Source organism: Eurypyga helias, unplaced genomic scaffold (assembly GCF_000690775.1).
Source record: "Eurypyga helias isolate BGI_N326 unplaced genomic scaffold, ASM69077v1 scaffold31064, whole genome shotgun sequence".
NCBI classification, from domain to species: Eukaryota; Metazoa; Chordata; class Aves; order Eurypygiformes; family Eurypygidae; genus Eurypyga; species Eurypyga helias.
This window is the reverse complement of record NW_010246141.1, coordinates 13,903-33,029: the sequence shown is the minus strand read 5'-3', so window position 1 is coordinate 33,029 and position 19,127 is coordinate 13,903. Positions and strand designations below refer to the sequence as shown.

The 19,127-nt window shown below is 39.4% G+C and overlaps 1 protein-coding gene across 1 annotated transcript; it reads right to left on the bottom strand.

Annotated features, from left to right (window-relative positions):
• Positions 1 to 228: 228 nt before the first annotated feature.
• Positions 229 to 13,332, bottom strand: CHRNB4 (cholinergic receptor, nicotinic, beta 4 (neuronal)). The gene is made up of 6 exons (XM_010150304.1): positions 13,127 to 13,332; positions 8,445 to 8,590; positions 6,611 to 6,655; positions 6,375 to 6,484; positions 2,443 to 3,415; positions 229 to 369 (listed from the first exon to the last, which is right to left on the bottom strand). The coding sequence occupies exons 1-6, from the start codon at positions 13,179 to 13,181 to the stop codon at positions 229 to 231; spliced, it is 1,470 nt and encodes a 489-aa protein (XP_010148606.1). The 5' UTR covers positions 13,182 to 13,332.
• Positions 13,333 to 19,127: the final 5,795 nt, after the last annotated feature.

Sequence of the window (19,127 nt, the reverse complement as noted above, 5' to 3'; positions counted from 1 at the left end):
AAAAAATTGCCAAAGTATCACCAGAAGTATTGAACTCATTGAAAAAAAAAAAAAGGTTTCTGTTTGTTTTGCGAGTTTTTTTTCCCCTATCACAATAAGTCAGGTTCTACTTTCCACTTCCCTACTCTAGGAGCAACTCACTTGTCATCTCTGTAGATTTAACAGAGGGGAGCTGAGAGCAGAGTAAGACCCAACACCTATGTAAATATTCACAATTTTAAATGACAACTAAGGGTTCATGGCAGCAGTGTGGTTTTGAAAAAGTGGCTGCAGAAACAATCCAACAGTCCCCAGGACACAAACAAGGACGAATATCCAGAGAAACAGCCTGTCAACTACCATGGCAACATACTTCCAATCTTCAATGACCTGGAAGAAAAAGCCAATTAAAGATATTAGCAATTTGTCATATTCTTTTGCTCTTCATCTTGCTAATGCTGAGTTTTTGTTTATGACAATAAAAGGAAACAAATCTCAAGGTTCAGGAAATAAACTGACTTTAGGCTTGGGAATGGATTTTTCTCCTACAACTGTTATGGGCAGTGGAGAAAAATAGTGTATTAATTTCTTAGCTGTCTTGGATGCATCAAGTACTGAGTGTGGCTTCCTGGTGGAAGCCAGCCCAGAAGGACCCACAGTATAATCCAATTAAGGATTTTTTTTCTTTAATTTTAGTTTGCAGATGCTATGAATCTCAGTGGACAAAAATAGATGGTGTTTACCACTGTTAAACAAGGTTAGCTTCAGAGTTCTTTTCTTATCAGCAGTCATATTAATCAAGGGTTTTAATAAATATTAATACTGCTGCTTTTATTAAAATCTCTTTTTGCCTTGCATATGTTGTCTGTGAAAGTCAAGGTCTTAGATTCTCTTCAAACCAAAGTGATTGTCAGGCTATTATTGTAAAGGGAGAATATATAAATCTTCATTTGCATCTCAGGAATTATGTTTTTCCCTCCTTCTCTCATTGATTCTAGTTCCACTTGGGGCATCCTCACCTCAGTGACTTTACTGTGCTTGTCAGATATCTCATGTCTTACATTGGAGCATTACATATTTTTCCTTCAGTGAACACGTTTAATTTCCATTGCTGCTAATGGGAATTTTGCACTTCTGAAACCAGACTATAGTAGATGTACATAAACAGTTGTTATCAGACCATAATAATGAAGGAAGGAAGCAGAGATTAAAATTATGAATCTAGAAGAGTGATATGTAATATCAGAGGGCCCTGTGGGAAAAGCATTCAATTAATTTTTATTGTATAAAATACCCTTGAAAATTGTTCTTGATATCAGTTGGAGGCTTTGTAGATCCCTTAGTATGCAACATATTCTTGCAATAATTTCTGAGCTATTAGAAAATGTTTTTCTACTCTGTGAAGTTTGCTCCTGTTCAGTTTCAATGTTTACAAGCTCATGTCTAATGTTAATAGCTGATCTTTTTTATTTATTTGACAGTAATTTTAGCTAATAGAAAACATGAACTACTCAGTGGCATGCTCCTCAAGGGACTTCTGCAAGATCAGAAGCCAGGCTTTTTTTAATCTACTTGGCTGAGGGAGGGAGAGCACAACAGGACTAGAGAACCTACAGTCTGACTGGGATCTGGGTCAGAGAGAGAACACTGGTAGGTATGAGCATGATTTGTCCTAACCATGGGTGCTTGTCTAAACAGAACACTGAACCATCTGAGTTTTTTCCAAGCATTATTCGTAGAGTATTTATATCAGCTTTAGTGTGCTAGCTAGTAGCACATGTGTAGGGCAAGTGAACAGGGCAGCAGCACTGCTTAAATGCATCATGGATAAAGTACCTCTCGTAGCCAATAACAAGTCTGATTTAATTCAAATAAAAGAAGTGTCAGCTCTGCTGGCGTTAGGATTTCAAACCTACCCGTTGTGTTTGCCATACATGAACAGATCTCTTGGCCTGGAGAGTGTGCTTGCAAAGGAATTTTACCAATTTTACTAAATCCTCCTTTTTGCCCAGTTAGGTAAATGAATGCTTGAGCTGCAGGTAGATTGTTTCTGGTTACCATGGCCTGGCCATGGGCTGAGTCACAATCTTACGGAATACAGTGGGGAAAATATTCTTTTTCTGACCTGGAACTGAATATTATTTTTTTTTTCCCCTGCCAATCACTACTTGAATGTGACCACACAGCTTTTTCAAGGATGTTTCATGACTTACTGGGCAATCAACACTCCTTTGTAGAAACAGCATGTTGCTTTCCAGGAGAGTATCATTGCTTACCAAATTGCTATTCATTAAGGGTTTTTAATGACAAAAATTGTTTCCTCTTATAAGCTATAGTTAGATTCTCTCTAAAATCTTGAGAATAGCTAGGGAGTTCAAATATGCTTTCTGGAGAGCAGTCAGTGTGTTACAGAGGAAGATGGGAAATGAAGTTTAGAAAGACTGATTTCTCAGTTTTACTTACACTCTGGTCGTTGTCATCGCTTTTCATGTGTTCTGCTATAAAACTGACTCCATCAATTGCTTCTTGGACTTCATGAGAAAATTTTGTGCCTGTTCTTAACCTAAAATCTCGGTGACTGCTGACATTGTCAAGAGTCTCGGTGATTTTCATATCATATTTTTTAGCAGAGGCTGTATTCAAAAAATAGGTAGAGTTCTTGTAGAAGTCAGCTGGGTCCATACAAGGATTTTCTGCTTTTGTCTTTTTGCAGTTGCGCAGCTTTTGCTGTGGAGAATTATTTTCTGGACGCTTCATGAAGAGATAGGCTGGGAGTCTTTCAAGGAAAACCAGCTTTACCCAAGGGGGCATAGTGTGAGTACTTGGAGATCTATGGTGGACGTTGAGTACACAGACACTGGTAACTATTGAGAAGGTCACTAGTACCATTGTAAACATGAGATACTTCCCAATCAGTGGAACATCTAGAGATGTTGGAGGGACAATTTTGGAGATCAGCAGCAGGAAAACAGTCAAGGCAAGCAACACAGATATGCATAAGGTCATTTTTTCACCACAGTCTGAAGGCAAGTAGAACACCAGGATAGCTAAGGATGTAATTAACACACAGGGAATGATAAGATTGATGGTATAAAAAAGAGGTTTCCTTTTAATAATGAAGTCATATGTCACATCGACATAATTGGGGTCCAAAGGATTTACAGTCCTTCTTCCTGGGAGTGCTACAATATCCCACTCTCCACTTGGTGTAAAGTCGTCCATGCTTGCCATGGAAGTTTTAAGCACCATATCAATTTCTGTATGGTCATATGTCCAGGACCGGAACTTTAATGTGCAGTTTTGTTGATCAAACGGGAAATGCTTAACTTCAATCTTGCAGGCACTCTTGTAAATGGCTGGTGGCAACCAGCGAATGCTTCCATTGTTCTTTACAATTGCATTTGTGTATAGCGAAACTTCGTATGTGCCATCCGCACTAATAAAACAAGAGGAAAGAAAAAGGAGAGAAGATAATAAAACATTAAGAGGAAAAGCATAGTTCAAAACAGAAGAGCTCTGAAATTCTTGGTCTTATCTGGTTCACTTGTTTCTAGGATCAAAGTTTAGTAATATTTCGATTTTGAAATCTGTGTTGTAGGGAGGTGTAACTTGATAGGGTGATTGATGTATGCATTTCTCCCAATCAAAGAACAGATATTTGGCCAAATACTTACAAGAATTATTTTACAAAATTATTATTAAATAATAAATATGTGTTTCATCCAAAGAACTCAAAGTATTTTATAAGTGTTTGTTAAAGTAATTAAGGCTTACTGCATCCCTGGAAGCTGTGTAAAAATGAGATCATCCAACATGAAGATGGAGGTACCTTTGATCTGAACACAGCCGCTGCTAGGAGCACACAGTAACACTCCCAAATGACTTGGATGAGGCAATAAGGATCAGCAGTGTTAGTTGGAAATGCAGGGAGAGTGTAGGCAGAGGAAATGTAGTTATATGGTTTATAATTTATTGCGTCACTCCAGTTAATGTTTTATTATTACAAAAACAGAACAGACAAGCCACAGCATTCTTAGTGCCCACAAATAATCTTGGCTTTGTGTCTCCTCTGTCTGCTGAACTTCAACCAGGAGAGGCTTCTATATTATGATGGGCCCTTTACTTCAGGGAAGAGCTCATTATCAGTCAGTAATCAATACCTACTGCTGTCCAATGTATCTGGATCAAGAACTTGGGGCTGTTAACCTATGAAGTATCCTGAGGTAGAAATATTAAGTGGTCAATTGCTGATAAATATTAATGAAATTTGGTGTTTCTTAGTGTATTCACTGCACCTTCTCAGGCCTTCTCAGGTGTGCTATGCAACACCTGTCAAACTCAGCTAATTGTGTTACCACAGAAAAGTGTAACAGTAGGAAGGAACAACTATTAATGACTGTCTTTGAGACAGATGAGGGAACTCAAAGGTTTGTTCCTCTCTCAATCAACCACTTTTATTATAAACTGGGTTAGCCTTTTTGATAGACTGCAAAGAAGAGTCTGGACTAGATACATCCCACGTACCTTCCTTTTAATAAACAAATGTCTATGTAAAGAAATTCATATAACCAAAAGACAGTATGTTATCAGCAAAAATATAAGACCAAACCCACGGCAAGTGTAAATGGATGAAGTTCAACCGATTACAGTTAAGTTGCATCCATCTGTTTCAGTGGAAATATGCTCCTTAAGAGTTAATAAAAAGTCAAATGAATTGCTTGTTTTTAGAGAAGACATCATGGAAAATAGAAGTATTTCTGAGCTAAGGTTTATTTTTTATTTAAGCAAGGGAACGTTACAAGGATCGAATGCTTGGCACAAACCCTCGTGCCTGGCAGTGAGACATAGCTACATCTTGTAGGCAGTGAAACAACCAGATGCACAAGTGGGAAGCACCAGCATATAAGGGTCATTAGTTCATTGCCAATATAATTGCTATTCTTCAGTAAAGAAATCCCATTTCTGTGTCTCCTTGAGCTGGATTTACCATTGGGCCATACGATGTACTGGGTAGACTCCTGGGCTGAGAATATGTAGGTGGTTCTGCTGGCTGCCCCTGGCTGAGCTGTGGGACAGAAGCTGGGCTGCCCTCTGCAGTCCTGTGCACAGTCTACAGATGGGCAGAGCTGTGGGGCATGGGGACGCTCTTTGTGTTTTCCTTAGCACCTCTTGAACTGACTGATGCCTATGAAACACTGCTTCAGCAGCAGAGCGTTACAGGGGGTTGTGCTTTACCTAAAATTTTAATTTGAAGCTTTGTACTAATGTCAGAATCCAGTATATTAGACTAAAAGCTGTTCCCATAGATTTAAGATGACTTTTAAAACTGTTTCTTTCCATTCTTACAATCCATTAAATGGTATCATTTGGGGAGTAAGGAAGAAAGAAGCAGAGGGCGGGGGCACAATTTACCAGAACAAGATTTGACCAGGCAGAGTACATCCTAATCCACTGGCTGAATTATTTTGTGTCTAATACAATAGTTCTAAGCATTTCTCGAATCTGATTTCCAGTAGTAGGATTCCAGGGACTTAACTCAGTTATATATAAACTTCCTAGGTTTCCCATCTGTTTATGTTCATAAACTGTCACATGTTTATGAATTGATTGGTTTTCAAAGTATCATGAAAGTATATTATAAGTTTTGATATTTTTTCCCCAAAGACTTGATATCATCCACTTCAAGGCTTTACTAGGGATTTAAAAACAACAGCAAAATCCAAACCAAAATTGGCAGTTAACTGGTTGTTTGGAAGAACTGAAGTATGGTATAGCTAAAGCTTTTACACTTCTCAGTACTGTAAAGAAACAGTCAGATGTTGACAGATTTATTATATATTCTTGATTTTTTAATGCTTTATGAAAATATAACAGATATATTTTTTTTAAAATGAATATTAACTCATGGAGTTCTGCTACATGTGAATTTTGTAACGGTTCTATGTCCTGGAGTCTGTCGTGGAAGGGGGTGGGAGTGAAGAAGAAGCAGGAGACAGAAATGTAGCTCAGAACCTAAGATGTCCGACAGAATTCCAGATGTCTTGCTTTCTTGTGGACATGGCCAGTGTACTTACGATTCATGTGTTCCATATAGTCTAGATTGATATAGATCTGTGTCTCAGTTGTGAGCCTTGTCGTGGATCCTCTGGTGTCGTAATAGCTTACACTGCAGACATGCTCCAGGTCTGCTGGAATTTCTTTAACCAGAGCCCTGATTTTACTAAAATTAGTTCTGAGGCCAGTACCCCAGTCAGATACACTTGATACTGGCTAAAAGTGACAAAATTCAGTTTTAAAATTTTATCAGACCTACTCCGTAGGTTCTGACGCTTGTTTCTTGATACATGGTTAAAGGTTTGTTCACTGTCTGCACAAACTACAGAGGTTTTACTTACTTATTGTAGAGCACAATGTCTGGCAACCAGATGTGTTTTGCAGGTATTCTCAGCTTATTTATTCCTTCATAGTCAGAGGGCTTCCAAGCCAAACGATAATCAATCCACTCCTAAGAGAAGAATTGTACAGTAGTGATGGGAGTATCCAGACCAGCTCTAACAAAACAATCACTGTGATGAAGGGAACGCAGTTGCATTTGTGGTTTGCAAGAGCATGCCTCTGTGGGTTTGGTTACCTGGTTCAGCCAGACGTTTGTGGTCATGATCTGTTCCCGTTCATTCTGCAGGAGAAAAGACAGAGAAAAGATGTCCTCTAAAATGTTTCATTTTATTGCAGTAATACAATTTATTCAGTGGGCTTTTCAGGATATTTCCAACTGCACAGCATGATTTTGTCTAGTGTATTTCAACACAGGCATTTCTCTGCTGGTAAGATGGCCAGTCTTGTCCACATCCTGACGATAAATAGTAACCCCACAAGCGTAATACTCCAAGTGGTTTTTAACAAGGACAGTTGTGACTGGAGTGAGTGTGGCTATTTGGGAACAATTACCACCACCCTGCTGAGCTGATTTCCTACCACTCCCCCCTTCCCTGGGGATTGGATTTGAAACTGAAGGCACATTTGACCACCAGGAAGGCCTGTACTAACTTGTGTGAGGTTTATGTAAGGTTTGCTATGTAAGCTCTCAACTGTCAAGCTCTGCGTCATGCAACAGCAGTCCAGAAGAGAAGTCTGTGCAGCCGATCTGTGTTGCTGGGCCTCTACTGAAGGGACAAGGTAGGGGGTCAAAGAGCCAAGAGGATTTCTGCAGGAAAACAAGTTAATTCTCCAATCCTGAAAATGCTTGAGATTGTTAGAGCCTATAAAATGCCACATTCTACTTTCTGCTTGAAGAGTGAGGGGTAGGGACTGAGCTGTACCATTCTTGACCATTGCTTATTCATCTATTCCATTTAAATTGTTGATTGCTGGGGCCTGTGGGGGCAGGACACCTTGCTTTTCATGCCCAGAATCTGCAATCTGAGAGGATACTGTGCTGGTGGTGGCAGTGCACTGTGTGGGGACGTATGTCTGTGTCCAGGTGGAATTCTCCAGGAGAGAGGGAGCACTTGTCCCAGAATCATCTGGTATAGATGGCTGTATATCCTGTATAAATCAGCTTGTATGAAAGCTCATCTGTTTGTAGATCCCTTTGTAACATGTTTGTAACATCCCTTATGTTCCATCAGTGTCTCTTTTCCTTTTGAATTTCAGAATATAAATTATATAGGTTTCTTAAACTTTGAAGCAGTCCAGTCACTGGCCCATACACAAATTCTGGCAGGAGGCAGTCATCTATATCCTCCTTTTTATCCAAGGAGAGAGAAGCAGAGTTCAAAGCCCTGATTCAGGAAATTATTCCCACTTATGTGCTGGATCTTGTTCCACTGCAGTTAATGCTAAACCTGTCTAGGCACTGAGGTATTTGTACCTTGGAAGAACTGTTAATGTTAACCTTGTGAGTGAAAATGTCTTTGGGACCTACTGAAGTAATTCTTATTGAATATGAGGAATTGCTTACATGAGGATCGTTTTAACTGTGTAAGATATTTGAGCTGGAACTGACGTGTCTTTTTCTTTACAACATTTCACTGCTCTTTGCTGATATGCCATGAGGTTTTGAGCTGGCTTCATAGCTTGTTTCCAGGACATTCAACTACATTTCTTTGATTCAACCAGCAGAAGATGGTTTGGCATTGTGTACACGGTCCAGGGTAAATCCTGACCTGGTGTAAATTACTGTAGCGGTACTGAAATCAGTGGAATGATTTTGATTTTTTGGTCAATGGAATTTTATTGGATGCAGATCTGGCTGCTGTACTTTATTGCTTAGGCATATATTGAGCTCCCTGTTATAGCTGCATTCTGAATTATAAACCCAGTAAGTCGTATGTATGGGCTCTGCCTACAAAGTATCATTATGTGATTTAGAACATAACAGGGACATAGTAATACCAATATGACTTTTAGTTAGAGCACTGTGCAGGTAGTAATGAATTAAAAGGCATAGCCTAATTTAAACTTACCACGCTGATGAGCTGTGCCAGGGAAACCTGCAGTTCTATAGATACCAATTGGGATGAGTTGACAGCTGGTCGAATTAACTTATTGTACCTGTCAGGACTCAGTAGGTGGTTCATTAGCTTTTCTTCAGCATCTGCCGCGGTGCTTCCTGTAAAACATCACGTAACAGTATTATAGAGAAGGGAGGCCAAGTGACATGATGTCAGGATCAGAGAATTTCATTGTCTTCATGAATTAATGAGGGCTTTTGAGTCTATAAAGACTGTAGGCTTGTGTGAACAGAAGGATGTGGTGCTTGCACCAATATCTCTTCTGCCGAAGTTGACTGTCTTTCACAGAGCATAGATCAAAGCAAATAAGTCAGTAACATTTGCATTTTTTTCCCAGTAAAATGTGAAGCTCAAATTGATAGATACTTTGGGAGTACATTCAGAAATAGAAACTAGGTGCAAACCACCCTCTTTGTAACAGAGGAAGAACGTCTCAACAATCCAGAAGCAGTGAGTTCAGCTGTGACCTGTCTCTTTAGTGTCATAGGAGTCAGAGTTGCAAGCCCAGGTACAAACTGAAAGGCTCTGATCTGTGTAGGGGAAACCAGGGGATGAGCTGCAGGTTTTGTAATGATTGTGAACTCTTTGGTAGCTAGTGATGTTTCTGTTTCAGAATGATCTTATTTGAAAATCTGAGGCAGTATGTAAGCCTTATTTTATGTGGAAACAAAACCTGATTTATGGACCAACACAAATGCCATAATCTTAGGTGGTCAGAGCTGGAGTTCAGTGACTGCAAAATAGAATATCTGCAGGATGCTATCAAACAAGCCAGAGCATTCTCCACGGAGCACAATAGCTTATGGCACAACCCCACAGGTAACCGCATCTGCTCCCATGTTCTTGCATGTGCTTTTTAAAACCATCTTAAGTGGACTTTTCAAACTGCTATTGACCACATAATGATACTGATGACTAACGTCCTGATAACATCCTGCCATCAGAATTGACCCGGGGAGATTCTGCTGTATGTCAAGTAATTCTTGTTATGTTGTATAACTGACGGTGATGGACACAGGTGTTAATGAAAGCAGATTCTAATCCAATTGATAGAACAATTCTTTCATAGGAAAGGGCACCTAATTCAACCCTAGATGTTGCGGAAATGAGGATAGTGCCCCTACAGCAAGCTTGCTTTATTATTCCCCAGGGCAGTTTCACACAGTAAAAACCACTGGCCATACAGATATTTTAGATTTATGGCACAATAATTGTTCTGGTTTTTTAATGTTCTGGCATATCCATGAGAGGAAAGGCAGATATCAAAAGGCCAGGATCACATAAGCAGCTAAAGTTTGTGTGCATTTCTAGAGGGTGCCTGGTTTCCATGTGAACTGAGCTGTAAGTTGCTAGAGGGAACAAGTGTCTCTTGAAATTGGTACATCTGAATTCCACTCATTAAAAAACACTTTATGAACTTTTTGTTTCTGATCCAGTAAGAAAGTGGAGAGGCATAAAAGGAAACATCATTGAACAGATTTTTCATATCTAAGAGCAGCTTTTACTCAAGCTCTGGGGAAAGGTTGGAATAAACACCAGGCTTGTTTTAAGTCTTCTAAGACTAGCAGATGCTATGGCATTGGTAGCATGGACTTTGTCACATATACTTAACCATAACATTATTCTTCAGAATAGGCTTCTCAAATACTTCCCAAGCCATTTAGGAAAACAAATTTGGATGAATACATCTGGGTTTGTTGGGTCAGTGTGTTTTTTGATTCACACTTGATTTGTACCTCCCTGCAATCATTATAAAAGCCCTAGTACCATGTGATATTTTAATATTATATTTATTCTCAATGTAAGTCTGCCTAATGAAAGACTTCTTAAGCTAGGACTACACTGATCTTTGCTAAATTTGATGCTGTGAAGAAAACGGGCTCTAGGAATGAATCATTCTGTGTTTATGGTAGGTGAGAAACCTTGTGGTAGGTAAAGAGAGAATCCTGGTTAAAGTTATTTTATTCTGCTTCTTATTTGTTTGGTTTCTTAACAAACATTCCTACTGTTGTGCATGTAAGTGACATAAGAAGATGGCTATAAATCAAATATAAATAAATTGTCATTTGGTTTGTTACACACAGTGGTCACTGAATGCTGCTAGCAAAGACAGTGACTTCTTGTTTGAATTGTTAATATGTCTTCACTGAGTTGCCATATTTTTCTGTAAATATCCTAGAATACGGAGTATTTACTAAACAGCCAGTAAGGAGTAGAAACTGCAGAATATTTGCAGAACGTCATGTCTGAATTTGCAATAATCCTAGTGTCTGAAACCTGGTTTCAGCAATCATAGTCACCTGGTCTGCAAATCAAAACATGCTGTGGGGTCTACATCTCTGATGAGAGCAGCTCAGATTTTGAAGTACTGACTGTCAAACTTCATGCAGATGAATGAGAGACCATGACTTAATTATTAAGAAAATGATTTATTAAATAATGAATCTGTTTAAGAAATGATTACTTGTTCTTAGGGAAGGGACTCCTGTAATGAATAATTTTTTATAAAATTGCCATCCCGTCCCAACCTTTAAATAATTTAATCATTCAGAAATAAAGATCGAAGGGACTACTCTCAGCTCACTCGGCTGCCTGCGTCAAACACCACTAGATGTCAGCAGTGCACTGCCTTAAAGTGGGGAAAGCCAATCTCTTTTAACTAACGTGTAAAAGTGAGTGATTCTTGTATTATTTTTATAATCTATTTTCCATTACCAATCTACATATTAACCAGATCTCACTTAATAAGAACAAAAATACCAGTCGTTCAAGTTTCTTTTTATATGCATTTCATGACGTTAGTAGCCACGCATGTGAAACTGCTCTTTTTACTCAGAGTTGGAAGAAATGGAAGTGCAGTTTCCCTTGTTTTTTCCAAATAGCAGTAATCACCAGCAATGTTCCAGAGCTTATACTGATGCTTTTAGACAAATTTTTTTAACAAGAATGATGAAGCAGTCCTAATCTGGGGGTGGTGTGTTTTTGTGTACTGAAAGCCACAGTGGGGTGGATCCTAAGCTAGGGAAATTGTTTTAGCTTCACTGAACACGCTACACATCTGCTCCATGATGAGGAGAGCAAATTGCCACGTAACTTGCAGTACACGTTCTGCAGTAACTTTGTTTTCTCTGCGGCAGTACGATCATTAAAAAGAAAAAAAAAATGGATCAGGATGCTTCCAATTTCACAGCAGAAGAAACAAAAATGCAGACTTCATTCATTCCCCCATGCAAACTTTCCCTTTTTCATGGTCTAATTTAAATATATAAAATGAAATAAGAAGTCATCCTGGGTTTTGTTGTTTATTTTCAGGGTATTGGCAAATATGTTGGAGTGATTTCCACAGAACAGAATAAGGAGCAATGTTGACAAATGCAGGCAAGTGCACTGTTATCACGGTCTAACTAGCAAAATCTAGGATGTTTCCTCTGTTTTCCTGACTTCAGTTATTTTAATAAATACTGAAATAGCATTTCTTTTGAAACAATATACTGTAGTATATGTTGTCATTTTTGTTCTTTCCTCTCTCACAAATAACTTATGTGGACAATGGTGACATACCACATTCCCATCTGTAATTAGTAAAGAGCAAGCGAGAAGCTGCAGTAGGATAATCACATTATCTTCTCTGAAATTACTTTGTGACGTTGATACTTCTCAGCATACTCTTGAATAAAAAGATTTATACAACCTCGTAGAACAATGCACGCTAATTTGGAACACGTATTGTTCCTATGGAAGTAGTGGTGAATTTACTGCATTTTAAAGACTATTTTATTTTCTACACTACAATTAATGCAAGTAAGAAGGAAATACTCATGGGTTCAAAAGTGTGTAACCTAAGAATCTAAAGTAGGCCCTTGCTATTTGTTGCAAAGCAGATGTTTTCTGAAGTTGCCTTTCAGTGACTGAAGGCACAAAACAACTGTGGGATGAATAGGTAATTATGGGAAAGATGTGGTTTTTGTCTCTCTTCAGTTTCAGACAGTTTCCCTCTGAACACTTCGGTAGTCTCTCCGTGGAAAGAAGCTCCCATGGTAAATGCACTATTTCATGCTGCCGTCAGGCTGTGCGTATTGGCTAAAACATGTGCAAGAAATCTTGGCGAACTAAAAAAAATGTTCTTAATGTAAGTTTGCTCTTTTTTAGCATATATTTGCATACTCAGTTTAATTTAAACTATTCACATACTAATTACAATTAGGAGGTATGAACTTTGCAAAATACATGAACTTGAGACAATAATTTTAGAGGGATGATACCTGTCTAATTTATGGTTCATGTCACAGTTCATTACTTATTTTTTCACCCTCAGCACAATACCTGCTTTTCCCATCACACATGATCCTGGGAGCATCTACAGGGTTATTGTTTAGTAACTATCATTGTCATCTCCTACTGTTCTGTCATTTTATGTCCAACTTACAGTTTGTCTGTATCTGTTGTACTGGATTTGCTGATACCAAACAAGCCAGAAACAACACCAAAATAATCCATTTCATGCAACCTCTTAAAGTCTGCAACCTACTGAATGATAGTTACAAACTGTCTGAGAGCCTATATCACAGTCCTGCCTCCTAGCCCGAAAGCTATTGCTGCTCTGCAAACTGTATCTGAAAGGAAAGATCACTTACCGTTAAAATAAAAGGAGCCCACTACAAAGAGAAAAAGGGTGTACGTATTCCTCATGGCAATAACAAGAAGAGGTGGATTACTGTTCTTCAATTAAGACAGCTGAAAATAGGCTCTGTTGTCAGGGATGCACAAGGAAGAGATGTAAAAGCAAACCTGAATCTTGGAGGTATTAAATGCCTGGAAGGAGACAGACAGTAGGACCTGGCAGAAGCATTCTGCAAAGTGGAGTTTTCGTGAGCATAGTGGTCCCTCCCCCTTTGCAGCTGTTTAAAGGGCTTTGTGAAGAGGAGAAGCACATAAGAAGAGGGAACATAATGTGATAATGTTGAATAAGAGGAAATTAAAGAGCCAGCTAAGAAACATGATCTGCAAAACACAACTGCTTAATTCTTGCTACTAGATAACATTTAGAAGGCTTTCTGGTTAGTAAGTGCAATGGGTGGGAATAGCTCTGTGGGAAGAGCTGGATATAACTTTGTGCCGTAAGACCTGTGAGTGAAAGATATGTTGATGTATTACAGCCTTAGTAGAGAGTAATTTTCTGTGTCAAGAAAAAGTTGATTGCCTACTGCCAACCCTTTTTCACTCCAAGGCACACATACAGTGTCTCTGAACTAAAACTCCAGAAGTCTTTCTGGGAGCAGCAAGGGAGGAACAGAGAATTTGTTGTCATTAACATTTGTCAGGATTTTTAAAAGAAAGCTAAAGCAGCCTCTTGAGAAATAGCAATAGCTATAAAGACACTCCAGCAGACCATTAGAGAAATCCTATGGAAGTTCTCTTTTAGCTGAAGGGTTCAGCAAGTATAGAGTATCATGTGTTTTGGGACTTGTTATGGGATGATTTGTGTGGAAGGAAGGGGAAAGGAGATCTTATATGCCCTATGCAAGCACTGTAGGAGAGGCTGAAGACTCTGGATAGGAAAAAAGGGTGCTAATCTTCTAAATACCGTTTTATCTCCATGTTGAGGTTCCTCTCTGCTTCAGCTGGCCGCAGGATGCAGTTCTGCATTTCTCTCATCTCCCAGCAGTCTAACACCATTTCATTCCTGATTTACCAGCGTAACATACCAGACTTCTCCATCTAGCAGAGTTGCTACCTGACTGGATAGGTCCTGACTTGGAGAAGGTCTCCTCATGCTGTTTTTAGGCAAGCTGTCAGTGTAGTGTTGAACAACTCATTACCTTCTCCCTTAAACGTTTTAGCTGCCTTCTTTTTTAACTAAATACTCCAGTATGTTATAACTTCATTATCTTTAAAGGAGTTGCCATCAGAGGTAGCTCAAATACATAAAGAGACTCTACTAAAATTTTTGGTAATTATACTATCTACAATCTATGTAACTCCTCTAAACAGTCTATTTATTTTTGGCTCCTTTCTTTTGGGTAGGAGGATGGATTCAGTGAGACAAATGGAAAAGCACTCACTGTGTGGACTTCTGCTTGGACGATACAAGCTGTTGTGGGTCAGCTTTGATGAAGTGGCTTGTGCTGTTCCCTTCCCTCACTCTGAAAACTATGGTATGGTGTGTCAACTATACCGTATCCTCCACTGAGAATTCCCAGTAGTTCTTTAAAAAGCTCACAGCCTTCTACCATGGGAGTGATGGCTTGTGTGTTCTAACCTTTTTTTCACCTGCAATCTCAAACAATTTCTTCTAATATATCCTTAATATAACACCCTCAGTTATAATCTCTCAGGTTTTATAGTGCTTTTCACATTAAAAGTTATAAACCTTTGATCTCTTGTAACTACTAAATTTAACATATATACATGTGATCACTTTGTTTAGAGGTGGATTTATTTAAGCTTAATGCTATGCAAACATCTCAGATAATAAAAAGATCTGTGGACTATGTAGGAATTGATGCTTGATGATTTCTGTATACTCAAAAAAATCTTTACAGAACACTGTTGCCTTGTTGTTACCCATACCAACATAAATGTGCTGGTCTTGTTGCTTACCTTAATGATTAGGTCCAGCCTCATATCGGAGATCCCCTATGCTAGCTCCTGCCTGTTATTTGAAGTCTCTTTTTTTTTTTTTTTTTGCTTTCCACCCGAACCATTCTATGATCCTATGATTATAAATGGGAGTTAGAATTCTTACCTCTAAATGGTGTGGAAACTGCAGGTTAGGAGAACGGTTTCAGTGAGACACAGTCATTGTGGGGACATTGACTTGGAAGAGGAAAGCCAGTGCAATCCCAGTTATTACATGTGAATAGACTAACTGCATGAAAATATGACAGTATTTCTCTGCTTTTCTCCAGCATTTAATTAACAGCATGTAGATATGGAGCCTTTCCACAGAAAATTACCATCTTGTGATAGTCACAAACCCTAGGAGGTGTGTTCCAAGCAGACTGTTTATGCTGAGCCTTCCACCTCTTGCTTCTCACTGCAGTGTGCTTGGCTTGTACCTCGTCAGTCTTGTATGGCCAGAGACCTTGCTGCACTCTCAAGCCTGCTGGGCAATGTTGTCTTTCATAATGCACGGGGTATTGCTCCCAAGGAGCTGTGCCTTCTGTTACTAAGGGTATGTTTGAGCAAAGTACCAGTCTGCTGGGGAATAAAGACTACATCTGTTTCTCTGTTCTTACTTTCTGATATCTGACCTATTTCTCCTCAAAGGCAAATCTTCCATCTGCCAACCCAGCCTCTGTGCTTTTGCAGCAGTTACAGGAGTAACAGATGTATGGACCCTCAAGTCACTGTGCTTGTACCGTCTATACTGCTTGATGCTTGAGAGTTGAGTAGCAGCTCCAGGTACAAAAAAACCAGATTGGGATTGCTTCACCAAAACAGTGGGCCATCACAGAGCCAAAGGGTCACAGATCATTCACTGATTGCACTGTTTTTGCTGCTGAAGCTTAGGTGGACAGGGAGAGGCACCACCGCTGATTTTCTTCTCTCTGGCCGTATTCTTACCTTTGCCATTCACTTGTGTTCATTCGTTCTGAAAGATCACTGAAGGTCTTCCGTGATCACTTGTGCTATGCAATCGTTTTCCCCACAGTGATGCTGTTTTTTCATTAAATTGAGATCCTGAATTGAAAAGTCTTTTTAGTAGACATTAGCATATGCAATATTCTGGATTTGCATATTAATGCACTGTGCAGGCATGGGAATAGCAGGACAGAGTGCCATCCACTGAACTGGCTGGGGAGTTGTGCCTGGTACTGTAATGCTTTGCATGGCTGAGGGTATTGGAGCTCTTAGATGGATGAGGAATGCAAGATGTCCAAGTGCCCAGGAAAACTGGCAGTCCCCATTTGTGCATTTATCATGGTGATTTCAGGCTGCCACTTACATTAGGAAAGAACCAGTCAGAAATGCTGAAGCTTTCAAAGTGGAAGCAACTGGGGGTGCAGCTGGACTCCTTAATGAGACAAGTACAGGTGCAGGGAGATTGCTGCAAAAATAAATGCTTCCAGGTGGAAAGTCACAATTAGTTTCCAGTAGTTGTGACACTGAAATGAAGTTCAGGGCTGAGCTCATGGCTAAACTGAATTAACTTGGGACTTCAGACCAGCATGGTAAATACTGGCCTTACAGAACACATAGGACTGACTTACTGTTGCAGTAGCAGAAGAGCTGTCACTTTTTTGTTGAAAATTGATACAGAAAATGTCAATTAATGGCAAATTTTGGTTTTGTAGCACCTTATGTCTGAGTGAACTTCAATGATACCTGCCAAGGTCGTGGCTCATCTCATGAGCAGCAAGGCATACTTTGCTCTCTCGTTGTAAAATGGAACTTCTTACAAGTCACTTCTGCAAATATCCAACATGGCCTCCTGCAAAATCATAGTTTTTCCTACCCACCACTGTCTAAATGAGCTTATTAGAACAGCTGTGCTGGAGCTAATATTCTGCATTCCTGGATTATTTTTTTTCCTCACAAATGCACTTACAGTTCCATTAGAGATGTGTGATACCTCAGCCATTCTGGTGCTAATGTTATGGGGTTAAGTTAAGCTGCTGCAGCTTCATTTAACAGTGCTCTAGTGTGTCCTGATTTAAAGTCTGCAAGGCAAAACAAAACTGTGGCACTGTAGTTCCAGTAACTGTCAGCTGGATGAGCATAGCTAGTTCCTCACATAAAACAACTGTTGGTAGAAATCAGTGGGAAGGGTAAAAAATATATGGAATATTCGGTCTGTTATAATCTAAAGCTTTGGAATTTAGTAAGCTTTTTTGGATTAGTACATGCTTCATATTGGGGAACTTTTCATCCAGAGGCTTACTTTACAGAGATGGACCATGTCTATGGGGGTAATTATGTCATAAAGTCCATTTCCTACAGCACCTCTGTAATTACATTTTCCTTAAAAATTGGGTTTTAAACAATAGGTACAGGTATTTGTAATAACCTGTCTTCAGACAAGGTATAATACCGTTACGCTTTTGCAAATGACAGTGGGAGAGAGAGCTGTGGATTACCAAATTATCAGGTAAATAACTCTCCTTTAACGTTTCAAACGATGATACTACATGTTTGTGCCTGATATGTCATCACATTAGAATCTGCTCCAAATCCACAAAATGTTCCAGAGAATTGCCACTAATAGCACCGTGACAATGTTAATAAAACAGACGATTCACACAAATGACTGGATAGCAATGGCTGCAATTACAGTTCTTACTGTCAAATTATGAATGATTATGGATCAATGAAAAACCTTTCTGCTCTGGAATATGTCTGATGGCAGACAAAATCACTCCTGGAAAGACAATGCTTTCATTTTCTGGTTAATTTTTGAAAGTTGTCACCATGTGCTTTGTGAGCTAGCAGGCGGGTTATGTTTATAGCGTATTTAAAGCAGTAATATTAAAGTCTCTAACACTGATTATCATCAACATCTTAAACCGCCAAAGTGCATGAGTGTAGCAAGTCCAGACATTTCTTCGAAGCTTTAGGGCTGATGCCAAGATAGTAATGGCTGTTTTGTACACTGGGGCTTTTAGGATGGGGCATGGGCGGGTTACTCCTCTGTTATTGAGATCACTTGTGTGCTAGGAAAAAAAACAAACCCACAACTGTTTGTGGCAGAGTCCAAAGGTTTCTCTCTCACACCCGTGATGAAGGGAATCAGAACATCTGTATCTGCACATTCCTTCAAATGGAGACAAAGATCCAGATGTGGCTAGGGTGTTGAATGCATCTGGAGCAATAGCCTGCATCATCACTGCCTCAAAGTGAGGATCGTTAAAATCGCATTAAGGGTTGGCAGAAGCCCAAGGAGCTGAGGTCGGGCTGGACTTCCAAATTCTAATTTTCAAGCTTCTTCAGTTTTAAAGCACCCAGCCTCTCAGTGCAGCACGGGAGGTTGTTAGTGAGATTACTTTTTGTTTTAATTGCTTTGAAGGGACATAATGGAAAATAAAATCCAGTTTAAGGTTTAACAAAGTTTTGCTGGATGTCGACTTTGTTACTGCTGCTGTCAGGGAGGGCTGGATCCCTGTTTGGGGTCAGTTTTAGGCCAGCAGAAAACCCAGTCTTACAGCTCTCCCATTACACCCTCCTGTGTGGAATTCTTTGGATTCCTGTAGCCTTCTGGTGGTTACACAGAGTAGTGAGAACTCTGGCTGCTGCTTCTGCTTCCTGGCAGATGCTGAAACTGTGAAAGCGCAGACGGTTGGTTCTAAGAGGAATGAAACAGGCAATGCCAGAACAATTATCTGCAGACGCATGGAAATTCACTGTAGAAGCTCTTTGGTCCTATTTCTGGTGGAATAGAGCTGAATGCTTGCGGTGATTTTAATGTCAGAGGCCCTGACAATGCTGACTCTGGCTTGGAAAGTATTTAACATAAAACGTGGATGTATTTAATCTCTCTAAACTCTTTAAAAATTAAGTATGTTAAATATAAAGAAATATCATCAGGACAGATGTACAGGGCCTGTGGTTCTGTAAATATAGGAGTGTGATAAGCAAAAACTCTTCAATATGAGTGCCTGCCCTCAAGATCCCTTAAAAGTTATTTGAGTACAAGTC